The following is a 24,464-nucleotide window of genomic DNA, read 5'->3' on the forward strand; positions in this document are numbered from 1 at the left end:
CCACCAAGAGGCCTATGCATATGGCAACAATAGCCTGAGTGCTTCACAAAACTGGCCTTTATGGGAGAGTGGCAAAAAGAAAGCCATTGTTGAAAAACTCACATCAAATCTCAGCTAGAGTTTGCCAGAAGGCATGTGGGAGACTCTGAGATCAAGTGGAAGAAGATTCTAGGGTCTGAGGAGACCAAAATAGAGCTTTTTGGCCTCAACACTAAGCTCTATGTTTGGCACAAGCCTAATACCACCCATCATCCTGAGAACACCATCCCTACTGTGAAGCATGGTGGTGGCAGCATCTCTGCGTCAGGGCCTGGAAAGCATGTGAAGATAGAGGGCAAAATGGATGCAGCAAAGTACAGAGAAATCCTGGAGGAAAATTTGAAGTCTGCAAGAGACCTGGGACTTGGGAGAAGATTTATCTTCCAGCAGGACAATGACCCCAAACATACAGCCAAAGCCACACTGGCGTGGCTTAAAAATAAAAAGGTCAATGTCCTGGAGTGGCCCAGTCAGTGCCCAGACCTCAATTCAATTGAGAATATGTGGAAAGAGTTGAAAATTGCTGTTCACCAAAGGTCTCCATCCAACATTCTTCTTTGCAACAATTTTGCAAAGAAGAATGGGCAAAAATTGTAGTGTCCGGATGTGCAAAGCTGGTAGAGACTTATCCAAATAGACTCATGGCTGTAATTGCTGCCAAAGGTGCCTCTACCAAATATTGACTCAAGGAGGTGAATACTTATGCAATCAATTATTTTCTGTTTTGTATTTGTAATTAATTTAGAACAATTTGTAGATTTTATTTTTCACTTTGACATTATGGACTTTTTGTGTTGCTCAGTGGCAAAAACTCCTAATTAAATCAATTTTAATTCCATGTTGTAACATAATAAAATGTGGAAAAGTCCAAGGGGTTAGGGTGAATATTTTTCAGAGCCACTGTGTATGTACAAGGCAAGATATATGTCTGTTCAATTTAAAATTAATTAAGCCTCAGATTTGACATGCATTCAATATGGATTCAATAAAAAGTCCATGGGAAACTATTTGTCTATAGTGGGTTACACATATGTTATTCCACATACTGTAAATCAGTTATTTTAATATATACTTTACCATGATACTAACACCCCATTTACTTATTTAATGGTATCCAGGCCTTAGATACCACATATCCAATTATTTATTGTCATGTATTATTTTATATGGTCAACTCTAATTTTGAATCCTTTATATTTCTGAGGCTTTGTTTTGTATTGTTTCCTGATTGATGATATGTTCAGGTAGTCTTGTCCTTCCAAGATCATTTCACTTGGAGAGTGAAATTGTCCCCCTGCCCTTTCAATGCCTAATTTAAAAAAAAGTCCTGGTGTGTCCCCTCACTGAAGAGCTGTGTGGTTTAGTGTTTCTCCCTGTGAGAGGAGCTCTCTTGAAGGACAGCACAGTCTCGAAAATTATATTTTCGTGTACAATTGAACTTCTGTGGTACATTTTTGGGATCAAGTGAACACATTTTGGAGTATTGGGTTGATAGATTGCCTTATATATTCAAGCAAACACAAGCACTTCAGTTTTGATAATGTGCAAGTGATCTAAGATGCCAGGAAATTGAGTCATCGTTCATTTTTGTTTCTAATTAAGAACTTGTGATACAGATTCTGTTTGTCAGCCATTTACATGAAAAGACAAAGTGGTTATGCAGACACATTAACATTGTGATTAACATAATTCAGCAGAAATACAGAATGCTTTGAACCCTACTGACATTACCTGCACTAAGAATAATCATCATTCTGTCTTGAAACCGAAAATAAAGTCAATGGAAATCATGGAAACATGAAACATGAATCATTGCCTGGCCACTATATTAGGACTCGTCTATTTGGTGACTGTTTGGCATCTCTCTGGTGTGGGGCATGTTCTGGTATATATAGTGGGTCCCTTCATTATTCTGGAGGGTTGAGGAAATTAAGTCCACACAACAGTGTTACATTACCCTGAAGGTCATGGCTTCTTTCTAGAGGATAATGCACCCAACCCATGAGCCAGGATTGTGAGTGAAGGGTTTAAGAAGCAAGACAGAGACTTCAGGCATCTTCCAGGGCACCACAATCCCTGGACCTCAATCCAATCGAGCATGTGTGGGATGAACCTGAACGACACATTCGTCACACAAGATCCTTTTCCAGCTCTCTGCACAACTACATAAAATATGAATGACCTAATGGATCCCTCGAGACACATTCAAGTAACATGTGGTGCTAAACCATGCACAGTCAAGGCTGTGATATTAGGCACAGGTCTTAATAACATGCCAAGCAGTGTATATTACGTGTAGTATGAACCCATATGAAACGCTCTCTGTACTAGTTCACACTGGACTGATTCATGTGTTACTCCTGTTATACATAAAAGCGTCATCTTATTTTTTTCAAGTCAATTTTCACCAGGCACATGAATTGTGCTCAGTTGGCAGGTGCTTCCATATCCACGACTCCACATTTTCCACACTAACTCAATATTTTTCTAATAAATGTAAACACTTGCTAGTGTGTTACCTTGGTAGGACTTTCTCAATGTAAATAAACCCTCCTGGTTAAACAAATAAACAAACACATAAATGCAATAAGTCAGTAACTGTACTATACTAAAAACACAAGCTGTGAAACAGTGAGTTTGAAAATATTAATAGTTACTAGGCAATTGCTTTGTTTTTAAATCACATTTAACCTGCTCAGCAGTGAATTACCCACCCTGGCAATGTACATCTGGTCGTTTAGTTTCAATAAATTACAATAATACAAGTTGCGCATCAATTCTATAAAAGCTAACATTTATGATAAATAAAATGTGATATAATTACTCAAGAATAATAATGACGAGTCCAGTTATTCACCCCCACAAACCCTGCCGGCATGGTTGTTGTATTGTATAAAACCTAACGGTCGGTTAGGCCGAGTAATTCTAGTCAGAATTTCTATTACTATTTTTCTCATTAATTATTGACAGCTCAGCTGGCAGCTTATGAATAATAGATGACGTGCGGTCTTGTGCGTCATGAATATTTTACGACCCATGGTAATATCGCGTCTCCATTGGGGCTCTGGGGTGTCTATCAACTCCTCTCACCAAGAACACCGCCTCTTAGTCTGCAACTGTCAATCAAATGACGTTGTGTTTCTCCAGGTGCAAGACGAACTGCTGCATTGGTGCAATAGGAGCTGCAACATAAATATAGGGTAAGCATTCAAATAATATTACAAATGATTATATCTGCCTATCTATATGTATATGTGTACATGTGTGTATCCATCATTTGACGTGATCCATTTTACCTTTGTTCATCTCAGTATGAGCTTTAGAAAGAATTGTTTGTTTGACTAAAAAAGGACAATAACCTTCATTTGACATAAGATGCTAAATAGAGAGGAAATGTTCGCTAACACAGAGTAAGCTATTGTTTTACTGAAGACTACGAGGATGATATATGTTTTGCATTGTACAGGATACAATGGCGGGTTTGCAGCTTCGGTGGAAACTGAAAAATGTCGTTTTTTTTTTTTTTTTTTTTTTTGGTTTTTATGGATGAAATCATCATCCTTTCCGTAACATAATTCATTTAAAAACATGTACACGTTGCCGTACAGCTGCGGCTAATATTATTGCAGTCCATATCATGTCTCTTCACAATATCCAGACGTTAAAGATGCCTATACCTGATCAAATGTTTAATTAAAATACAACAAAGTGTTATTATTATTATTATTATTATTATTATTATTATTATTATTATTATTATTATTTCAAATTGTGTGTGTGTGTGTGTGTGTGTGTGTGTGTGTGTGTGTGTGTGTGTGTGTGTGTATATATATATATATATATATATATATATATATATATATATATATATATATATATATATATATATTTATTTTTATATAGCGCCTTTCATAGTGGACCGCCATCACACAGCGCTTTACAAGATACGAGACTATCTATCTAAGGGTATACATTCTATGTAATGTAATATTTTGCTTGGCTTTGGGATGCTCCATAACCAACAGTGCATTCTGCATAGGTTCTTTTTTTCGGTTTACTGTTACAGAGAAGTTTCATTCTAGTTAGGTATAACGCGAACAATAGAAGGATAATCATTCTTTCGGTGATTTAATAGCCTTAGTCCGACTGTCTCAATTCAAGCCTCCCAGCACGGACAGTCATTTGTACCCTCATTCAGGGAAGCATGCAGCCCTTTCTCTTCCATTCGTCAGGGTATGGGTAGTGTTACTGCACTATGCGGCGGCGAGCCCTATCTGCTCATATTGTACTGATATCGGTGCGTTTTTTTATTTTTATTTTGTTCAAACATGTCATTCTGATTTGATTAGCATTGTGAAATTGGTGCATTTGTTTAATGTATGTAGTTTTAGTCACCATTTTCATTACAGCGCATTTGCTTTAACTGCTGCTATATTTTGTGCATTAGCAATTCCGTACCGTAGTCTGGGTTAGGCAGTGTCTCTTGGTTGGATTTGAGAGGCGGAATTTTAAAAACGCGTAAACTTCGCTAATCATAATCATATGTTATTTATTCACTGTGTGTGTTGATTGTCATATCTGAATGAAAATAAAATTATTATTTCCGTAGACAAAGATGACGTATCTTGGCATCCCATAATATATTATTGCTAACATTTACAATACAGACGGTTTTAATGAGAAAGCTTCTGTCACAAGTGATGCTACCTCTTGGAATGCGGGCATGTATGGGTCATTTGTACAAGTGCAGCGGGACCCCACATTTCCTTCACTACTATAGAATGCCTGGGTGGGGATATCAGGTCTTTCATCAATGATAGTTGGTTGATAGATTTTGGGGTTGAAATGAAGAACTTACTCTTTCTATGCATTTCTAATAAATAGATATTTGGGGTACCTATCCCACACCCCAGTCGTTTTCTATTCATTATCAGGGAGACCTCAAGTTTTTTGTTTTTTTTCCCGTAAGGTTTCCTGAAAAGCATATGCCAGCAAACTAAACTTTTCACAACGCTGCTTGATTGCCTTTAATATCTCCAGAGAGGTATTTCTTGGAAGATGTGAGTCATTTGTGGATTTCAAGCTAAGAATGTGTGCAGTGGGATGTAGGCTTCAGATTGGAAATGTGAACCCAGAACTTTGGGATGAGGAAGCGAGACTCGTCCGGTATACTGTTGTCAGTTGGAAACTACCATACCCCACATTTAGTTTTACAGAAACATCTTTGTGTCTGTATCTATAACTGGTTTCATTGAAACGATACAGACGTCAAACAGAGTTAGTCAGCAGGACCTTGCCTGCTGTGCAGATTCATTGAGCTGGGTGGGACTGGGTTTGTTGAAATGTTTTTTTCTCAATATGAGGGAAGCGCAGGCTTGTGTCCTGGCTGTGCCAAGTTGCTGATCTTCGCTGCGGGTTGCACAGAGGGCATCACATTGGCGCTTGATTAGCGAGGCAGAACTGGCAGGGTGCTATAGCGGCCCCTACTGGCCAAGCACCTGGTGAGCTTAAGCAGATTCCGACAGGGCTGGCCTTTGTCCTCCGGAGTTGGTCGGACATTGTATATTGAGATGACATTGTGAACTGATAGGAAGTATTAAACTGAGTGGACTTTGGTTTATGACACTAAATAGAAAAGTGGAATATGAATTAAATGGATTATGTTAATTATTAATTTAACTTTTTTGAATCTTGAATTAATTAAAATTTGCTTTAAAAAAATACTCCCTCACTAAGCATACATAAAGCTGTATTGGAAAACTGTGCTCCCCATTTAGAAGCACCACAGAAGGTAAAAAAATGTAACATGTTTCTTTGAACTAACGAATATACAAAGACAATATACAAAATACGAAATAGGAGTGCTCTCTAACATAAAAAAGAACATCCCTACCCCCACTCTGCCCCACCTCACCTCCAGTCAGCTGTGAGAGCTGTAAGGAGCAAATAAACACTGGGATTTCTTGTTAGGCAAGGCCAACCGTACAGTACTGGTTTGTCTGAATTCTTTAACTTGGGATACAGGTAAGTTGAAAACTAAGGGTGAAAATGAAGTGTTAAGGATAAAATCCTCATCCAAAATGAAAGATTAAATGGTACACTGTCAAATGTTAAGGAATTAAATCTTGTGTAACAAAATTATAAACACATTTTGGTGTTGATATACAATGTAAAGCTTTTCTTTTTTTTTTTGCAATTATTTTTGAACATTTAAAGTATAGTCTAAAACAATTGAAATAAACGGGCTTGAATTCTGTCTGGTTTTGGGGGGTGAGGCGGACATATTTCGCTTTTTTGGGCATAACACTCTGATCGGATTTTCTCTACAATTTACTGCTACCAAAATAAATTCAGTGCTGTTGTATTACCAAACAACACAATGCTGAAGCTAGAGGTTTGTGTTAGCGATGTCAGCCTGTATTGCAGGCCGACTGTACTGGAGTGTGGCAAAGTGGTGAATACATGCAGGTGAATGCAGTGCGTAACGGATTAATCACACAGACAAATGATTCACAGGTGCAAGGGTGTTTATTAATGATTATAATGTCCAGAGCCTTATGGCAAAACCTGCAAACAATAATAATGATGAAAGTGGTACAGCAGCATGTATCACTCCTGTTTGTATGTAATCCCACAGGTTTGACCTGCAACCAAAAAGTCCTGTCTTTTCTCACCCACACAAAACACAAACACAGACACAGTTCCGACAGTGCGTGATTTTAGTGCTAGGGGTGCAAAGACAGTTCCTGTAGTGGAAAAAGTGACTTGTAATATCCGGGTTTACAATGGTCTGCGGCAGCAGCTCCAGATCGTTTTTAGTATTCTTTAGTGAGAAGACAAACAACACATGACACACAGTGTTAGTACACAGACTGACAACACTCACGGCTTTCGGTCTCAATAATACAGGCTCCTTCTAGGTCCTTTCGTATAACCATATGCAAAGGAACAGATCACTGAAGCTACACCCCACTATTTATACCCTCGCTCATGACTCCTAGGTCACTGACCCCTAAGCCACGCCATCTACCGTCCGGGTCAGTGAGCTTGGGTGCCGTAGCTCCGCCCCCTTCCTAAATGGCTGACTTCCACCTACCCTACGGAATAAATTGTCTTGCCATTTGTTTATGGTTACTCTGTTCCCTCTTTCTAGTGCCTTCACAGGTCGGGAAGGAGATCTAACACCAAGCGTCATTCGATCTCTGTCACATAGAGTTATGTAACAAAAGGAATCAGCAGGATATTTTTAATGTTGTTTCCTGACTTTCAGTTCATGTAAAATCAGGTCACATTTCTAAAAGGATTACTTGACAATAATGTGCATCGGGATTTAAACTGCTCTCTCCAGTCGTTGCAAATGTTCCTTACAGACATTTCAGATCTTCCGAATAGAGCTGTAACTATACACTAAATACACTAAAGCAAGGTTTAGGGGGTGCATGTACCCCTGGGGTACTTTTAGTGGTCATAGGGGGTATGCAGGACAACTCGGAAATGCAAAAATAAATAAATGAAGATTGAAGAAAATAATGATCTTGAATTGTTTTTTTTTTGTTTTTTTTTATGACACTATACATTATCTCTAAACCACTGTGTAAATATTTCATTTTTGTTTAGCAGCTGAAATGTTAGTTTAGTATAGTGTAGTTTCACAATGATCATCCTTTGTATGCATGTGTGGTTTCGACTGAGCGGAATTCCACTCTGATATTAGGGTGGGTGAAGCAAGCGTCTGGCGATTCTGCCCTTGGAGAGCTCTGCTGATGAACTTTACAGTTTTCAACTTGTTGTATAATTAACTACTAATCAGTTCAACATCTTTCTGTGTGCAAGTGCTTTGTTTAACAAAATACTAATCACAGGAGTCATACTTTTGTGCCATTATCAACATAAAGTATCAGTTCAAAAAAAGATCTTCCTCAGACACTTTGCTAAGGCTGTAAGTACCATCGCTTGATTTAGAAGAAGCGTGTTTGCAGTTGAAAAAATCTGTTAACCTGTGTATAACCGAATTGCAATAATTGCAGTTTAGAATAAAAGCAACGGTATTAATACCGTAATGTACCTAAACTGCGGTAAACCAAAAAAACGGTATACCCACCGATCCCTAGTGGGAATGTGACGTTTTTTGTTTCGTTTAGGCACGGCTGCATTTTAATAACATTAATAGTGGCTGGTTGAATTGGTTTATTTTGGTGTTTGAGAGAGTACATCCAGATTATCCTGTCTTGCAAAAGAAAAATGAAGGAAGAAAACACAAACAAATCTACCGAATCCCTTTGGATAAACTTTTTATTGACGCCAACATAAAAATGATCATTGTTAGTTTTTATAGTCTTACCTGAAGGTTAATGTTGTTGATGTTGTAAACATTTTAAGTGTCACACACAGTTATGCTGAGATGAGCAGTAAATGGTAACATGATTACAGTGCAGATTATTTCTGATTATTTATAATAACTTTATTAAAGATTGAACTGGCAAAAAAATGGCTGGTCACTTTATTAGAATCTATCTCTGATATTAGTTTGGGCTGCGACTGTTTGCCCTGACCACAGCCTTGACACAAGGCATCGACTCCACATGGTACTGGAGATCCGTTCAGTCATTAAGATTTCAGATTTGTTTCTTTCCCCTCTGTCACTGTTTGCAGCCAAAGCTGACTCTCTTGCCTTTGCTTTGTCATTGCTGATCCATTCTGGTGACTCTTGGAGCAGCCAAACCAACAGAACTGTCCTTGTTACTGTGGCACCTGCTCCACCTGCACCCACTAGCATGCCTCTTTCCAGCGCTATTAGATCTATCCCCATCACATGCTCAACTGAATTAGCATCTCTAATTCAGGACGTGGATAAATCTAATTGGGTAGATGGGTCCCTATAAATTGGCCAGATCAGTAAAATTTGTAATATTTATCAGTGGAAATCAGTAACCTGTGAATGTTATGTTGCCCTGCTCCAATAGCAGCTGCTGTTTATATCTGCCATGGTTTTGGGTAGCGGCAGGATATTTCATTCCAGACTAACAAATTAGGTTTGTTACTGATTTCAAAGAAGTAATGTTGATCCTGTTGGGACTTGACATAGAGGTCAAAAAGTGACTCGATTTTTTAAAGAAAAACCTATGCTGCGAACTTCCATTTATTACATTGATATTATTGTATGAAAGCATATTTTGTTCCCTTGTGAGTTTTGACTACAAAATTGTGTTTAAACATTATAACTGTTAGGAATGTAATTCTAGGAAAGAAAACAAAGCGCTCTAGTAGTACAGGAAAGAGAACTTCTCTCTCGTCACTGCAGAGCACTCTAGTAGTATAGGAAAGAGAACTTGCAAGTGATCTAGTCTGCTAGAAGCACAATCAATCCTTATTGTTAAAGGCACAGTAGCATCTGCAAAACGGGCGGATCAGGTTTTTTCAACCACTCATCTTTAGGGATAATCTAGAGGGAAAATACAGTGTAATTATGGAAATTGCACTCTTCATTTAATTGAATCATGAATTTATCAATTTCAGCTTCACCTAAGCAACATACAGTGTGAAAAAGGCCTTTCATTAGCATCTGGGGCAAGTCAGTTGTGGATTAGCCACCCAGCTGCCCATTTATTTTATTTATTTTATTGCAGATTTTTCATTCTTAGCCCACAAATAAGCAATTTGGACAGTTTTCCAAGCAATTTTTGCCTTATTTTTAAAAATACACACTTTTTTATTGTTATTATGAAAAACTGAAATATTATTTCAATAGAACTTAAATAACAAAATAACAATGTGTTTACATGTAGCATTAAAAATATAAATAACAAAATAACAACGTGTTTACAATTGTAGCATTATAACAATATAAATAACATCCATTTTTCCCCAATGGCCGCCTTATATAAGTGTAACTAATATATATTTAATTTTTACAATTGCAGCATTATAATGACACTGCAACAAAAAGTCATAACACCTTTTTCTACCAGACATTGACATGAGGCATGCAGCCTGAACGCACAGCTAGGGGAATTAGGGATGGGACGGTATGAAATTTTCACGGTATGATACAGTGGTAACCTTAATATCACCGTATACAGTACATTATGCAAGTTCTGTGTCGTTGACCATTTCCTTCAAAGCCATTATCAACATAAAGTATCAGTTCAAAAAAAGATCTTCCTCAGACACTTTGCTAAGGCTGTAAGTACCATCGCTTGATTTAGAAGAAGCGTGTTTGCAGTTGAAAAAATCTGTTAACCTGTGTATAACCGAATTGCAATAATTGCAGTTTAGAATAAAAGCAACGGTATTAATACCGTAATGTACCTAAACTGCGGTAAACCAAAAAAACGGTATACCCACCGATCCCTAGTGGGAATGTGGCTGGAAGGAACGGGTAAAACTGCTCAGCCGAGACAGAATCAAACTTAGCCTTCACACTCGAGAGGCGCTCCGTCTGTTGTTGTCAATCCAGCTAATTTCTCCCACTGTAATTTCATGTTGCGCGCACACTTCTCAAGCTATTGAAGTATATTGTTTGCTGTGGTGGTGAGGTGCATAGCTGCAACATCCAAAAGCTCTTGAGTAATAGTGAAGTCTGCATCAACACCTCTGATAAAAATAGATAACTCAGCGGTATCAGTAATATCTGTGCTCTCGTCAACAGCAAGAGAAAAGGCTACGAAATGGTTTGCTTTTTCAGCGAGCTCTCTTGAAGATCGGTAGCTTTCAGCCATAGTATTTCTTGTCAGCCAGTAGGCCACAGTGTCTAATGGAAAACACGCCTTAAGCCCAAGCTGGAAATATGATTGGCTGTCTCTCGCTGTCTTTTGTTTCTTTAGCTCTGAGCTTCCCGCTACTTTTCTGATGGGTGATGGGATTTGGAATTCTTACGTGTAATAACCCAATAGACTGAAACTGGGCTGGGCCAAATTACACTGTAACGAACGAACTTTGCAGGGGGCCGGATAAAGTACCTCCAAGGGCCGTATTCGGCCCGCAGGCCTTGAGTTCGACACCCCTGATCTAGTACATATACATCTGAAAACTTGCATCGCGTCACGTCATACAGGGTGAGCGATGTGGTAAACTTACTTCTATCTTCTATTTTCCACTGTTTCAGGTACGGGTGTGTATTTTTGTTATATGCATTATTATCCTGAAGTGTACTTCATCAGCAGAGTAAATCAGTTTCTTACAACCCCTTGTAACATCAACAAAGACATAAGTAGATGCATGCTAGCAATACTCTCTCATAATAAATATAATGGAAAGATATAGGACTACTACAGTGAAAGACCAGAGCCCCATTTTTTGATGAGCTGCTGGTTGACATTGACTTTGGCTGCTGAGACAGTTGTACTGTATGAATAAGAATTATATGTAAGGAGTAAGAATGCTGTCCTGGTTGAAAGGGAGATCTGGTTGAAATTGTGCTTTGTTAAAAACTAAAATGTTCCTAGCAAAATTGTCCATTCTTGCTTTGAAATCTGCCACATCTTTGTTGGATACATTTGTTGGTACAGTAATTTTGCCTTCTTCATGGCCAGCATGCCGCTTATAGGAGGGCCGATATGGTTGCTTTGCACGCATGGTTGAGTGATCACACACTTCCAGCTTGAAGTGGGGTGTTTGGTTGACAGGTCAGTTCATAAGTTTGGATAACATCACTGTTTACTGTCACCACTTTGATCTTTGCAGTGATATTTAAAGGGTTTGACTGGCTAGTAAACAGCGGCAGCATTGTAATATACATAACGAAGTTCTAATGTGTTGTGAGGGTTACTGTGTATATATATGTGTGTGTGTCTATATATATATATATATATATATATATATATATATATATATATATATATATATATATAAGAATGTCCCAGTCAAGTGTCGTCACTGTTGGATCAACCGTTCTATAAATCCAGGGAACGGAACTTGGTAAGGACATCCTTCAGCACTGAGAGCATCAGAACCTGGATTTGAGTTATAATTGTAATTATAATTAAAAGTAATAATTGATAATCATAAATCATGTTATAACTACAGTACCAATAATTCCCTCTCTCTTGCTCTCTCTCTGTCTCTAATAAAGACTTAATATATTATTGATAATATAACATCATCTGATTATTGTTGAAAGCCTCTGTATGTCCTTCAATAGCTCTAATTGTGTATTCCCAGCTGAAACTGGGGATGCTGCTATTGCTGAATTCTGAACAGGATCTCTGGGTTTCTATGGAAGAGGGCCCATTTTTAGAAACAGTAATGAAACCTCAGTGTTGTGCAAATTTTTAGGAACAGTAATGAAACCTCAGTGTTGTGCAATAGAGAATCTGATTGCAGGAGTGTCTCTTGTTTCATTGCAGATGGCTTCAGCTACAGATGCACGATATGGGCAGAAGGAGTCCTCAGATCAGAACTTTGATTACATGTTTAAGATTCTGATCATTGGGAACAGCAGCGTGGGCAAGACCTCCTTCCTGTTCCGCTATGCAGACGACTCGTTCACGCCAGCCTTCGTCAGCACAGTGGGCATCGACTTCAAAGTGAAAACCATCTACAGGAATGAGAAGCGCATAAAACTGCAGATCTGGGTGAGGCAGTCTGGAGCTTTGATTTATCTATCTATCTATCTATCTATCTATCTATCTATCTATCTATCTATCTATCTATCTATCTATCTATCTATCTATCTATCTATTTATTTATTTATTTATTTATTTATTTTAATAACAAGTCATTGTAGTTAACAAAATACTTTCCTCTGCCATGCACATCCAGTCCTAGGTCTCAAATGTGCAGTTTTGAAAGAAACACATGTTTTAGCAAACATTTATTTGCATTTTAAAATATGACATCTGATACTGCACTAGGTGAGGTAAAGCCTTAATTTGTACTGTAATTCTAAAAGACATTTGTACAATTTGTACATTTAGAACTACTTAAACCATTTGTCAAATAAATGTTTCTTTTAGTATTACTATGTGTACTAATAGTGAATGTGTGATAGTTACGGATGGACTCTTACTGTGGTATAGACATGGCTGTTTTCGGAAGGCCATTTCATTGTCTGTGAGATAAGGGTTGTTAGCGGCAGAGCATTTGTGATAGGTTACTGAGTAACTCAATCTGTCGTGGAGGAGCTGGGAGGCTGCCAGTGTGAACACTGAAAGGGCTGTAAATAGAGGCCATGAAGCAGATTACTGTGCATTACTGGAGGCTGTCAAGCACTCAGGAAGCCCTGCTCTATTGACTACGCTGACAAGCACTCAGGAGACTCTGCTGTGTTGAATATGCTGGCTCTCTGAAATGCCTATTCTTACACGCAGAAAAATAAAAACAAGTCGTTGTGTTAGCTGTTGTCAAGGGATTCGCAGTGCCGCTGGAATTTCTTTCCGTAAGGCTAGTCATGTGATCCTGTTTATAGGCTGTTTATATAATAATCTCCAAATAAAATACCATTTTAGTCTACATTTTTACCTTAATTAAACCACATGTTGGTTTCTTATTCTTTATTTATTTGTTTATAGGCTGTTTATATAATATTCTGAAAATTACTACATTTTTGTACTGCAATAAAAATATTGTATCGTAATTAAATGATGACATTTAGCACGACACCGACATTTCATAGAAATTGAAAGAATCAGTTTTTAACAGCCTTCTCAAGACCCTATTGAATGAACCTATATTGTAAAGAAATGCCTTAACTGTGCAGCTCCAGATGTGTAGGGAAGAATTTTTTTTTTCTTTTGGCTAACTTTGCTTAGTTTTTATATATCAAGTTCCATATGTTTCATCATAGCCATAAACAAAGAGCTGAAAAACCTCCTGGCTATGTGATGACACACAGTTTCGCTCCATCGAGTGTGCGATACAAAACCAGACGAAGAGCAATGCTCAGCTGCCTGGGCAAGCCCTGGAAGCACCCTGTTACCATGGGCAGCTGTAGCCGGGAGCGCCAGGCTGTGGAAACAGGATGGACGCACCTGTGAGTCTGCAGGGTTACTAAGAGGAGCTGTTCATGCAGCTGTGAGGAAGGAACAATGTATATAACATCAATCTCCTGACACCTGATCCTTCTAATAATATACTTCACTGAAGGCAGTTCTGAAACCCAGGACAGGGTGCAAAGACTAGTGTGCGTTTCAAGTCATGAATTAACTTTTATTGATGATGACAATGTTACAGCTGTCATTTTACATTGCTGCTTGTATAGCATTGTTATTGTATTTATTCCCTCGGTTAGCATTTAATATTTGCTTCCTTTTCTCCGTTGCAATGAGACTGGAGTAGGTCAGTAGTGCTCACTGCAATATTTTTATTGGTATATCTAGCAGCTGATAATTTCTCCATTATCTGAGCTGCACACAAGGTGTATCATGTCCAGTTTTCTGTTTCAGATGGTGAAAGCTATTTATTCCTGTATTTCTAGGATACTGCTGGCCAGGAGAGGTACAGGACCATCACAACAGCGTATTACAGAGGAGCCATGGGCTTTATTCTAATGTACGACATTACAAACGAGGAGTCTTTCAATGCAGTGCAGGACTGGTATGTATCACACCTCCTTCATGTTTCTGTACAGTGAGGTGCACGCCTCCTTCATGTTTCTATACAGTGAGGTGCACGCCTCCTTCCTGTTTCTATACAGTGAGGTGTATGCCTCCTTCCTGTTTCTATACAGTGAGGTGCACGCCTCCTTCATGTTTCTATACAGTGAGGTGCACGCCTCCTTCCTGTTTTATACAGTGAGGTGCACGCCTCCTTCATGTTTTATACAGTGAGGTGCACGCCTCCTTCATGTTTCTATACAGTGAGGTGCATGCCTCCTTCCTGTTTCTATACAGTGAGGTGCATGCCTCCTTCCTGTTTCTATACAGTGAGGTGCACGCCTCCTTCATGTTTCTATACAGTGAGGTGCACGCCTCCTTCATGTTTCTATACAGTGAGGTGTATGCCTCCTTCCTGTTTCTATACATTGAGGCCCACGCCTCCTTCATGTTTCTATATAGTGAGATGCATGCCTCCTTCCTGTTTCTATACAGTGAGGTGTATGCCTCCTTCCTGTTTCTATACATTGAGGCGCACGCCTCCTTCATGTTTCTATATAGTGAGATGCACACCTCCTTCATGCTTCTATACAGTGAGGTGCACGCCTCCTTCATGTTTCTATACAGTGAGGTGCACGCCTCCTTCATGCTTCTATACAGTGAGGTGCACGCCTCCTTCATGTTTCTATACAGTGAGGTGTATGCCTCCTTCCTGTTTCTATACAGTGAGGTGCACGCCTCCTTCATGCTTCTATACAGTGAGGTGCACGCCTCCTTCATGCTTCTATACAGTGAGGTGCACGCCTCCTTCATGCTTCTATACAGTGAGGTGCACGCCTCCTTCATGCTTCTATACAGTGAGGTGCACGCCTCCTTCATGTTTCTATACAGTGAGGTGCACGCCTCCTTCATGCTTCTATACAGTGAGGTGCACGCCTCCTTCATGTTTCTATATAGTGAGATGCACGCCTCCTTCATGTTTCTATACAGTGAGGTGCACGCCTCCTTCATGCTTCTATACAGTGAGGTGCACGCCTCCTTCATGTTTCTATACAGTGAGGTGCACGCCTCCTTCATGCTTCTATACAGTGAGGCGCACGCCTCCTTCATGTTTCTATATAGTGAGATGCACACCTCCTTCATGCTTCTATACAGTGAGGTGCACGCCTCCTTCATGTTTCTATATAGTGAGATGCACGCCTCCTTCATGCTTCTATACAGTGAGGTGCACGCCTCCTGCCTGTTTCTATACAGTGAGGTGTATGCCTCCTTCCTGTTTCTATACAGTGAGGTGCACGCCTCCTTCATGCTTCTATACAGTGAGGTGCACGCCTCCTTCATGCTTCTATACAGTGAGGTGCACGCCTCCTTCATGCTTCTATACAGTGAGGTGTATGCCTCCTTCCTGTTTCTATACAGTGAGGTGCACGCCTCCTTCATGTTTCTATACAGTGAGATGCACGCCTCCTTCATGCTTCTATACAGTGAGGTGCACGCCTCCTTCATGTTTCTATATAGTGAGATGCACGCCTCCTTCATGTTTCTATACAGTGAGGTGCACGCCTCCTTCATGCTTCTATACAGTGAGGTGCACGCCTCCTTCATGTTTCTATACAGTGAGGTGCACGCCTCCTTCATGCTTCTATACAGTGAGGTGCACGCCTCCTTCATGCTTCTATACAGTGAGGTGCACGCCTCCTTCATGCTTCTATACAGTGAGGTGCACGCCTCCTTCATGCTTCTATACAGTGAGGTGTATGCCTCCTTCATGCTTCTATACAGTGAGGTGTATGCCTCCTTCATGCTTCTATACAGTGAGGTGTCCCTGGTATGGATGTTCTTTAGCAGTCTAAGGGATAAGCAGGGAGGCAGCCACTTCCACTGGCTGAAAGGCTTAAGAGGACAAAGCTTAAGCACAGCACTGACTGCAAAGAGATCACATTTACCTTCTAGCTGCTGGAAGCTATCACTGATTGAAGGTTCTCATGAGTGTACCTCCATAGTCCAATGGCTCGCTTTTGGTGATGGAAGATTAAGGGGGATCTCATTTATAGGACAGAATCATTTGTAAATTAGTTTTTCTTCATCTGCTAGGCTATTCAATACATTTTTAACTCTCTGTGTAAAACTGTCCTACCTTCTATTTTAAACTTTACTCGACTTCCATTTACATCTTTTCTAAGGATAACTTCACTGGTGTATTTCGCCCCCCCCCCCCCCCCCCCCCATGACCACTACAATCAGTAAATACCACAAATGCTTTATTATTATATTCAGAAACATAAAAAATAAAACAAGGATAGAAAAATACACCTATTGAACGTTAAACACATTAAGTAGTTTTCCTATAAAATAAAAAAAATTTGTGATAAAGATGAATTATTTTCTTATTTAATCATTTATATAAAAAGTTTAGGGGTTGATGTAGTAAAGTGTTGTATCTGTCGCAGTTGTTGTAAAACCACATGTAAACCAGTCAGAAGTGAAGCGTGAAATGTACTGAACAAATGTAGCGCTGTTAGCAGCATTTTAACAAATGCTTTGCAGCTGCTGTTCTTATTTGCGCTTTAACCTTAAATGAATATGTAATTCTGGGCTTTCCTGCAGAAATTCACAAAAACAGGATGGAGACAATGCAGATGAGGGTTCTCAAATATTATAATGAGATGTACTAAAGCTGCAGGCAATTGCGACACTTACAATTGCATCACTTTGTTAAGAACTTTTGAAAGCATGTTTTAAACAGTGGCAATTATTACTGGCATTTCCTAGTCCGCTTTTTCTCGTAGGTTGCCAGTTGTGCTCAATTATTTTTGAGATGAACACCCAAGTAGCTAATTTTCACTAAAGTCAGGGTGTACTTACAAGCCTTGAAAACAAATGTCTATGACATTTCTGGTTTTCCCAGCATGTTGGGAGCAATAGACTGCACACATGTGCCACTAACCCCTCCAGCTCATTCTGAGCATCTGTATAGGACCATGATCTATTGTGTGTAAATTGTCTAGGTTACTAAGTAGACCAAGTTAAAAATAAAAAAAAAAACCTAAAATCATTTATTTTTAATTTAAAATAATATTTTATTCGATTTGTAGACCAATGTGTGCGATGCAGCAGCATGATTTATTTTGTGTTACCAGTAGGCTAAAGTAAAAATGAAGCACGCTAGGTATTCATTTGATTTTACTACTGTACTGTATACTCTATAGACCTACTGTACAGATTTATATTTTTACATAATGTAATGTGTAGCCTCCCCAAAACACATTAGTGTTATTTCAGCTCAATGATGCGAGTCATTTGAGCTTGTGTATTAATGATGCGCGTTCCGGTGTTCCATAGAGCCATGCCTCTCACAGGCACATTCTCATAGCTAAAGGTATTAAACCACACCTCCACGTTATTGTTACTTGACCTGGGTATTGGTGATGATGAATATGTGTTTCCCAGTTATTATTATATGCATGCCCTGGTCTTTTTATTTAATATAATATTGAAATAACCACTTCGTACAGGGGTGTACATAATAACCTACATACAGTGCCTTGAAAAAATATTCAGCCCCCATCCCTTTTTTCACATTAAAGAGTCTCAGATTCAGAATTTGAAATAGATTAAATTAGGATTTTTTGCCACTGATCTACAAAGCCTTGTGTGAATAATTTGTGGATCATCTGCTTTAAATTAATCTGTGAGGATAAATACCGCTCTCTCTGTGTGGTCCCACAGTATGGTAGAGACTTTCAAAAGAAAGAATCAAAATGAAGACGAAAGAGCATTCTAAGCAAGTCAGGGATGTGATTATAGAGAAGCACAAATCTGGGGAAGGGTACAAAACCATTTCAAAGACATTGAACTTTCCTCAGAGCCCAGTGCAGTCCATCGTACAGAAGTGGGAAAAAATACGAAACTACCACCACAGTGCCTAGATCAGGCCGCCCCTCTAAACTTAGTTGCCAGACAAGAAGGGCACTTCTTAGGGAAGCTGCTGTGAGGCCAACTGTGACTCTGAATGAGTTACAGAAGTCAGTGGCTGCGATGGACGATGATGGTCATGTATCAACAATCTCCAAGGCATTCCACAAAAAGGGCCTTTATGGGAGAGTGGCAAAGAAGAAGCAATGGCTGAAAAAAACCCATATCCTTGCCTGCAAAGAGTTCGCAAAACATCACCTATGAGATACTGCAGTTATGTGGCAGAACGTCTTGTAGTCTGATGAGACTAAAGTGGAACTTTTTGGCCTGAACGCTAAGCGGTATGTGTGGTGCAAATCAAACACTGCACACCAGCCAGGTAACACCATCCCCACTGTAAAGTATGGAGGTGGTAGCATCATGTTATGGGGATGCTTTTCAGCAGCAGGGACTGGCAATATTGTCAGGATTTATGGGAGGATGAATGGCGCACAATACAGAGAAATCCTGGATAAAAACCTGTGCCCCTCTGCCAAAAAACTCAAACTGCGGAAGAAGTTTGTCTTTCAACAGGACAATGATCCAAAGCATACTGCCAGAGCAACACTGGAGTGACTTAAAATGAAGAAAATAGATGTCCTTGAGTGGTCCAGTCAGAGTCCTGACCTTAATCCCATTGAAAATCTGTGGCAAGACCTCCAAATTGCTGTCCATCACCATTCCCCAACTAACCTGACACAGCTTGAGCAATTTTGCAGGAGGAATGGACAAATATTGCTCCATCACGGTGTGCAAAGTTAATAGACTTATCCGAAAAGACTACTGGCTGTAATAGCTGCCAGAGGTGGTTCAACCAAGTATTGACCCAGGGGATGAATACTTAAAAAATGATGACATTTCAGTTTTTTAATTTTTATTATTTTATTATTTACTATTTTCTTTTTTTTTTGGGGGGGGGGGGGGGGGGGGGGGGGGGGGGGGGGTCTCTGTGAAGAAGAATGTGTGACTCACAAATAAAAAATCCCAATCTAATGCATCCCAGGCTGTGTGTGAGACTCTTAAATGTGAAAAAAGGGATGAGGGCTGAATTCTTTTTCAAGGCACTGTATAATAAGAACCGGGGACTAGTCGGACATCGCCGGTAATGATACCTGGGGAGAGGAAATCGTGGAGGGGTACGTGCTGTAGCAGGTTTTCTCTGAAGGATAGTAAACTGAAATGTTCTCGAGTTGTTTTGCATACCCTTGCTTGAGTAATGGTTATTTTAGAACATAAGAACATAAGAAAGTTTACAAACGAGAGGAGGCCATTCGGCCCATCTTGCTCGTTTGGTTGTTAGTAGCTTATTGATCCCAAAATCTCATCAAGCAGCTTCTTGAAGGATCCCAGGGTGTCAGCGTCAACAACATTACTGGGGAGTTGATTCCAGACCCTCACAATTCTCTGTGTAAAAAAGTGTCTCCTATTTTCTGTTCTGAATGCCCCTTTTTCTAAACTCCATTTGTGACCCCTGGTCCTTGTTTCTTTTTTCAGGCTGAAAAAGTCCCTTGGGTCGACACTGTCAATACCTTTTAGAATTTTGAATGCTTGAATTAGGTCGCCACGTAGTCTTCTTTGTTTAAGACTGAACAGATTCAATTCTTTTAGCCTGTCTGCATATGACATGCCTTTTAAGCCCGGAATAATTCTGGTCGCTCTTCTTTGCACTCTTTCTAGAGCAGCAATATCTTTTTTATAGCGAGGTGACCAGAACTGCACACAATATTCAAGATGAGGTCTTACAAGTGCATTGTACAGTTTTAACATTACTTCCCTTGATTTAAATTCAACACTTTTCACAATGTATCCGAGCATCTTGTTAGCCTTTTTTATAGCTTCCCCACATTGCCTAGATGAAGACATTTCTGAGTCAACAAAAACTCCTAGGTCTTTTTCATAGATTCCTTCTCCAATTTCAGTATCTCCCATATGATATTTATAATGTACATTTTTATTTCCTGCGTGCAGTACCTTACACTTTTCTCTATTAAATGTCATTTGCCATGTGTCTGCCCAGTTCTGAATCTTGTCTAGATCATTTTGAATGACCTTTGCTGCTGCAACAGTGTTTGCCACTCCTCCTACTTTTGTGTCGTCTGCAAATTTAACAAGTTTGCTTACTATACCAGAATCTAAATCATTAATGTAGATTAGGAATAGCAGAGGACCTAATACTGATCCCTGTGGTACACCACTGGTTACCACACTCCATTCTGAGGTTTTTCCTCTAATCAGTACTTTCTGTTTTCTACATGTTAACCACTCCCTAATCCATGTACATGCGTTTCCTTGAATCCCAACTGCGTTCAGTTTGAGAATTAATCTTTTGTGCGGGACTTTGTCAAAAGCTTTCTGGAAATCTAAATAAACCATGTCATATGCTTTGCAATTATCCATTATCGATGTTGCATCCTCAAAAAAATCAAGCAAGTTAGTTAGGCACGATCTCCCTTTCCTAAAACCATGCTGACTGTCTCCCAGTACCCTGTTACCATATAGGTAATTTTCCATTTTGGATCTTATTATAGTTTCCATAAGTTTGCATATAATAGAAGTCAGGCTTACTGGTCTGTAGTTACCTGGTTCAGTTTTGTTTCCCTTTTTGTGGATCGGTATTACGTTTGCAATTTTCCAGTCTGTCGGTACCACCCCTGTGTCAAGAGACTGCTGCATGATCTTGGTTAGCGGTTTGTAAATTACTTCTTTCATTTCTTTGAGTACTACTGGGAGGATCTCATCCGGCCCAGGGGATTTGTTTATTTTAAGAGCTCCTAGTCCCTTTAACACTTCTGCCTCAGTTATGCTAAAGTTATTTAAAACTGGATAGGAACTGGATGACATGTGGGGCATGTTGTCAGTATCTTCCTTTGTAAAAACTTGTGAAAAGTAATCATTTAACATATTTGCTATTTTTTTTTTTCTTCCTCTACGATTTTGCCATTTGTATCTCTTAAACATTTAATCTCCTCTTTGAATGTTCTCTTGCTGTTGTAATATTGGAAAAACATTTTGGAATTGGTTTTAGCTCCCTTAGCAATGTTCATTTCTATTTCTCTCTTGGCCTTTCTAACTTCCTTTTTGACTTGCGTTTGCAGTTCTGTGTACTCTTTCTGCGTACTTTCTTTTTGGTCCTTTTTTAATGCTCTGTAAAGTGCCTTTTTTCGCTGAATATTTTTTTTAATTGATCTATTAAACCATTTTGGCAATTTAGTTTTACATTTAGATTTGTCTACTTTAGGGATATAATTGTTTTGCGCCTCTAGTACTACATTTTTGAAGAACAACCATCCTTCTTCTGTGGGTGTTTTCTCTATTTTACTCCAATCTACTTCTGTTAGTCTCTGTTTCATGCCTTCATAGTTTGCTTTTCTAAAATTGTAAACCTTAGCTTTAGTCTTTACTTTTGGGGATTTAAAAAACACTTCAAATGAGACCATGTTGTGGTCTGAGTTTGCCAGTGGTTCTCTGACCTCTGTTTTAGTTATTCTATCTTCGTTATTTGAAAAGACTAAATCAAGGCATGCCTCCCCTCTAGTGGGTGCCTTCACAAATTGTGTTAGGAAGCAGTCATTTGTCATTTCCACCATTTCTATTTCATCCTTCGCACTACCCACCGGGTTTTCCCATTTTATTTGGGGGAAGTTGAAATCCCCCATTAGTATGGCTTCTCCTTTGCTACACACATTTCTAATGTCATTGTATAACAGATTATTGTGCTCACCGTCTGAATCTGGCGGTCTATAGCATGCTCCTATTATTATGCCTTTTGAATTTTGAGAAGGCATCCCATTTTCAGAGAGAGCATGTGTCCCACTGTCTCTTTTCATAGTTCTGTGATTTATTTAAGAGTTTGTAAATGTGAGAAAAAGTGTGTTTACCATTAAACTGGTGTTCAGGTGAGTGGAATAGTAAAGGGCTAGACAACACCGTGTGTCACTCTGTTTCAATTGTATTTTTATAGTGAAGTAAATTCAGTGTTTAACATCATTTGGACAATTTTTACATTTTCTCATAACTTATATACTGTCGCATTTTTGGAATTATGGCATAATATATTTGCCAGAGATGAGATTTAGTTATTCGTCAAGTTACAGGGTTTTGTCACTGTTGCTTGTTACCAGCTTGCTTCTGAATGAAAATAGAAGAACCCTGAATGAAATGTACACACAGTAAGATGGTGTACAGGGGAGAAGCTGTAACAGTTTAAAAAACACATGTGCAGTTCATACGGGGAGTTCACCAGCTGGACTACACCACTGCTGTCTATGGAAAATACACCGGAACTGCGTTCTGCCACGTACCGGCTGGATTACACCACTGGTTATGTTTGTCTATACCATTTAGGCTTTTTTTAATTGGCTCCTTTTTTTCCTCTTTTGTTTTCTTAGCTGAAGAGGTTTCATTATTTTAACCTGTCCTCGTAGCTCATGTCATAAATGCCCTTCTCTGTACCTTCACAGTGTCTTTTTTGCAGTGAGATGATAAAAACTGGAAACAGTATTCTAGGTGGGGTCTAACTGAGGCATTATAGTCTTAGCATTGCATCCCTAGACTCCACACTTTAGACAGTGTACCCTAATGTTCTCTGTGCCTTTTTAACTGCCTTACCACATATGCGGGAGTCCACTGTAACCCCAAGATCATTTTCAAAGTCTTTTCCATCCCATTAATTTTGTACAGTGCATTTAGAGTCCTGCCTGATCGTGGCTGTTGTTTGTGTTCACAGGTCCACACAGATAAAGACGTACTCGTGGGACAATGCTCAGGTCCTGCTGGTTGGTAATAAGTGTGATATGGAAGATGAGCGTGTGGTGATGGCAGAGCGGGGCAGGCAGCTGTCTGAGAGCCTTGGTATGTATCAACACTGCCAGGAGCTGTATTAGTGCCTACAAATTTACACAAATATTCATTCATTAACAGATGTGTTTTTTCGGTTTGGGTGTTTATTCCTCATTAGAGTACAAAATACACAAATGAATCACTTAACTTGCGGATTCAAGTATTTATTTTGAGCTCTTCATGGAAAGAATGAAACCAGTTAATTGTCAGGTTTCACCACTATTACACTAGTGGAAAGTGAATGAATTGGATGGACAATACATCTCAACTTTCAAATCCTTTGCATATTATTTTAATGTAATTATTCAGTTATATATTTATCTGTAATGTAGAATTTAAGCAAACGTTTATAACTTTGCAAATACAGTGTGATTCATTATGTTATTTTGTGTGCTCCTTAAAAAGACCAAATTGAAGAACCGTTGTTAATCACTGATGATACATTTGTACAAGTGAAACTGTAAGACAGTTTCTAACATGTGTTTAGAGTTTACTGTTTTAGGAGTTCTCATTAAGCAAATTGCTGGAAAGTCATCCTTAGATGAGCCATGATATAACCGTTTTGATTACTGTTGCATGTTATATCTGTGAAAGCCCTAGTTTAGATTTGTTGAGATCACTCCGTGCAACTCCGTGAATGTGTTTTTGTGGCCTTGCTTTTAGGATTTGAGTTTTTCGAAGCCAGCGCAAAGGACAATATTAACGTGAAGCAGACGTTCGAGAGGCTCGTCGATATTATCTGTGAGAAGATGTCGGAGAGCTTGGACGCTGCAGACCCAGCCATCACCGGAGTTAAACCAGGACCCCAGCTCACCGAACAAGCCCCGCCACCGCACCAGGACTGTGCCTGCTAGAGACCCCCTCTCTGCTGCCCCAAATACCACAACCATCAGGAAAGAACAACATAGAATACACACACACACTCAGTAGTAATAGCCTATGGGACCTTACTTTATGTAGCCAATATTCCACAGGATTACATAGCAAGCCTACAGTACCACCCCCCCACCCCCCAGTATATTCTATGAAAAAGAATTCTAGTGTTGTAGTGGATTCTTTTAAGACCTCAAAAATGTATATAGGGGACGTACATATTAATAC

At 39.3% G+C, this 24,464-nt stretch overlaps 1 protein-coding gene across 1 annotated transcript; it reads left to right on the forward strand.

The window, feature by feature from the left end:
• Positions 1-3,168: 3,168 nt before the first annotated feature.
• Positions 3,169-24,447, forward strand: LOC121300618 (ras-related protein Rab-3A-like). Its single transcript, XM_041229228.1, has 5 exons — positions 3,169-3,239; positions 12,384-12,611; positions 14,453-14,571; positions 23,251-23,375; positions 24,027-24,447. Exons 2-5 carry the CDS (start codon positions 12,384-12,386, stop codon positions 24,215-24,217), a joined length of 663 nt encoding a protein of 220 aa, XP_041085162.1. The 5' UTR covers positions 3,169-3,239; the 3' UTR covers positions 24,218-24,447.
• Positions 24,448-24,464: the final 17 nt, after the last annotated feature.

The sequence above is a fragment of the Polyodon spathula genome, chromosome 26 (assembly GCF_017654505.1).
Source record: "Polyodon spathula isolate WHYD16114869_AA chromosome 26, ASM1765450v1, whole genome shotgun sequence".
NCBI lineage: Eukaryota > Metazoa > Chordata > Actinopteri > Acipenseriformes > Polyodontidae > Polyodon > Polyodon spathula.

Excerpts from the sequence above, each read along its gene's own strand:
- LOC121300618 (XM_041229228.1), top strand. The coding sequence starts at position 12,384 with ATGGCTTCAGCTACAGATGCACGATATGGGCAGAAGGAGTCCTCAGAT. Across the intron at positions 12,612-14,452 it reads GCATAAAACTGCAGATCTGG|GATACTGCTGGCCAGGAGAG; the intron begins GTGAGGCAGTCT and ends CTGTATTTCTAG. Across the intron at positions 14,572-23,250 it reads TTCAATGCAGTGCAGGACTG|GTCCACACAGATAAAGACGT; the intron begins GTATGTATCACA and ends TTGTGTTCACAG.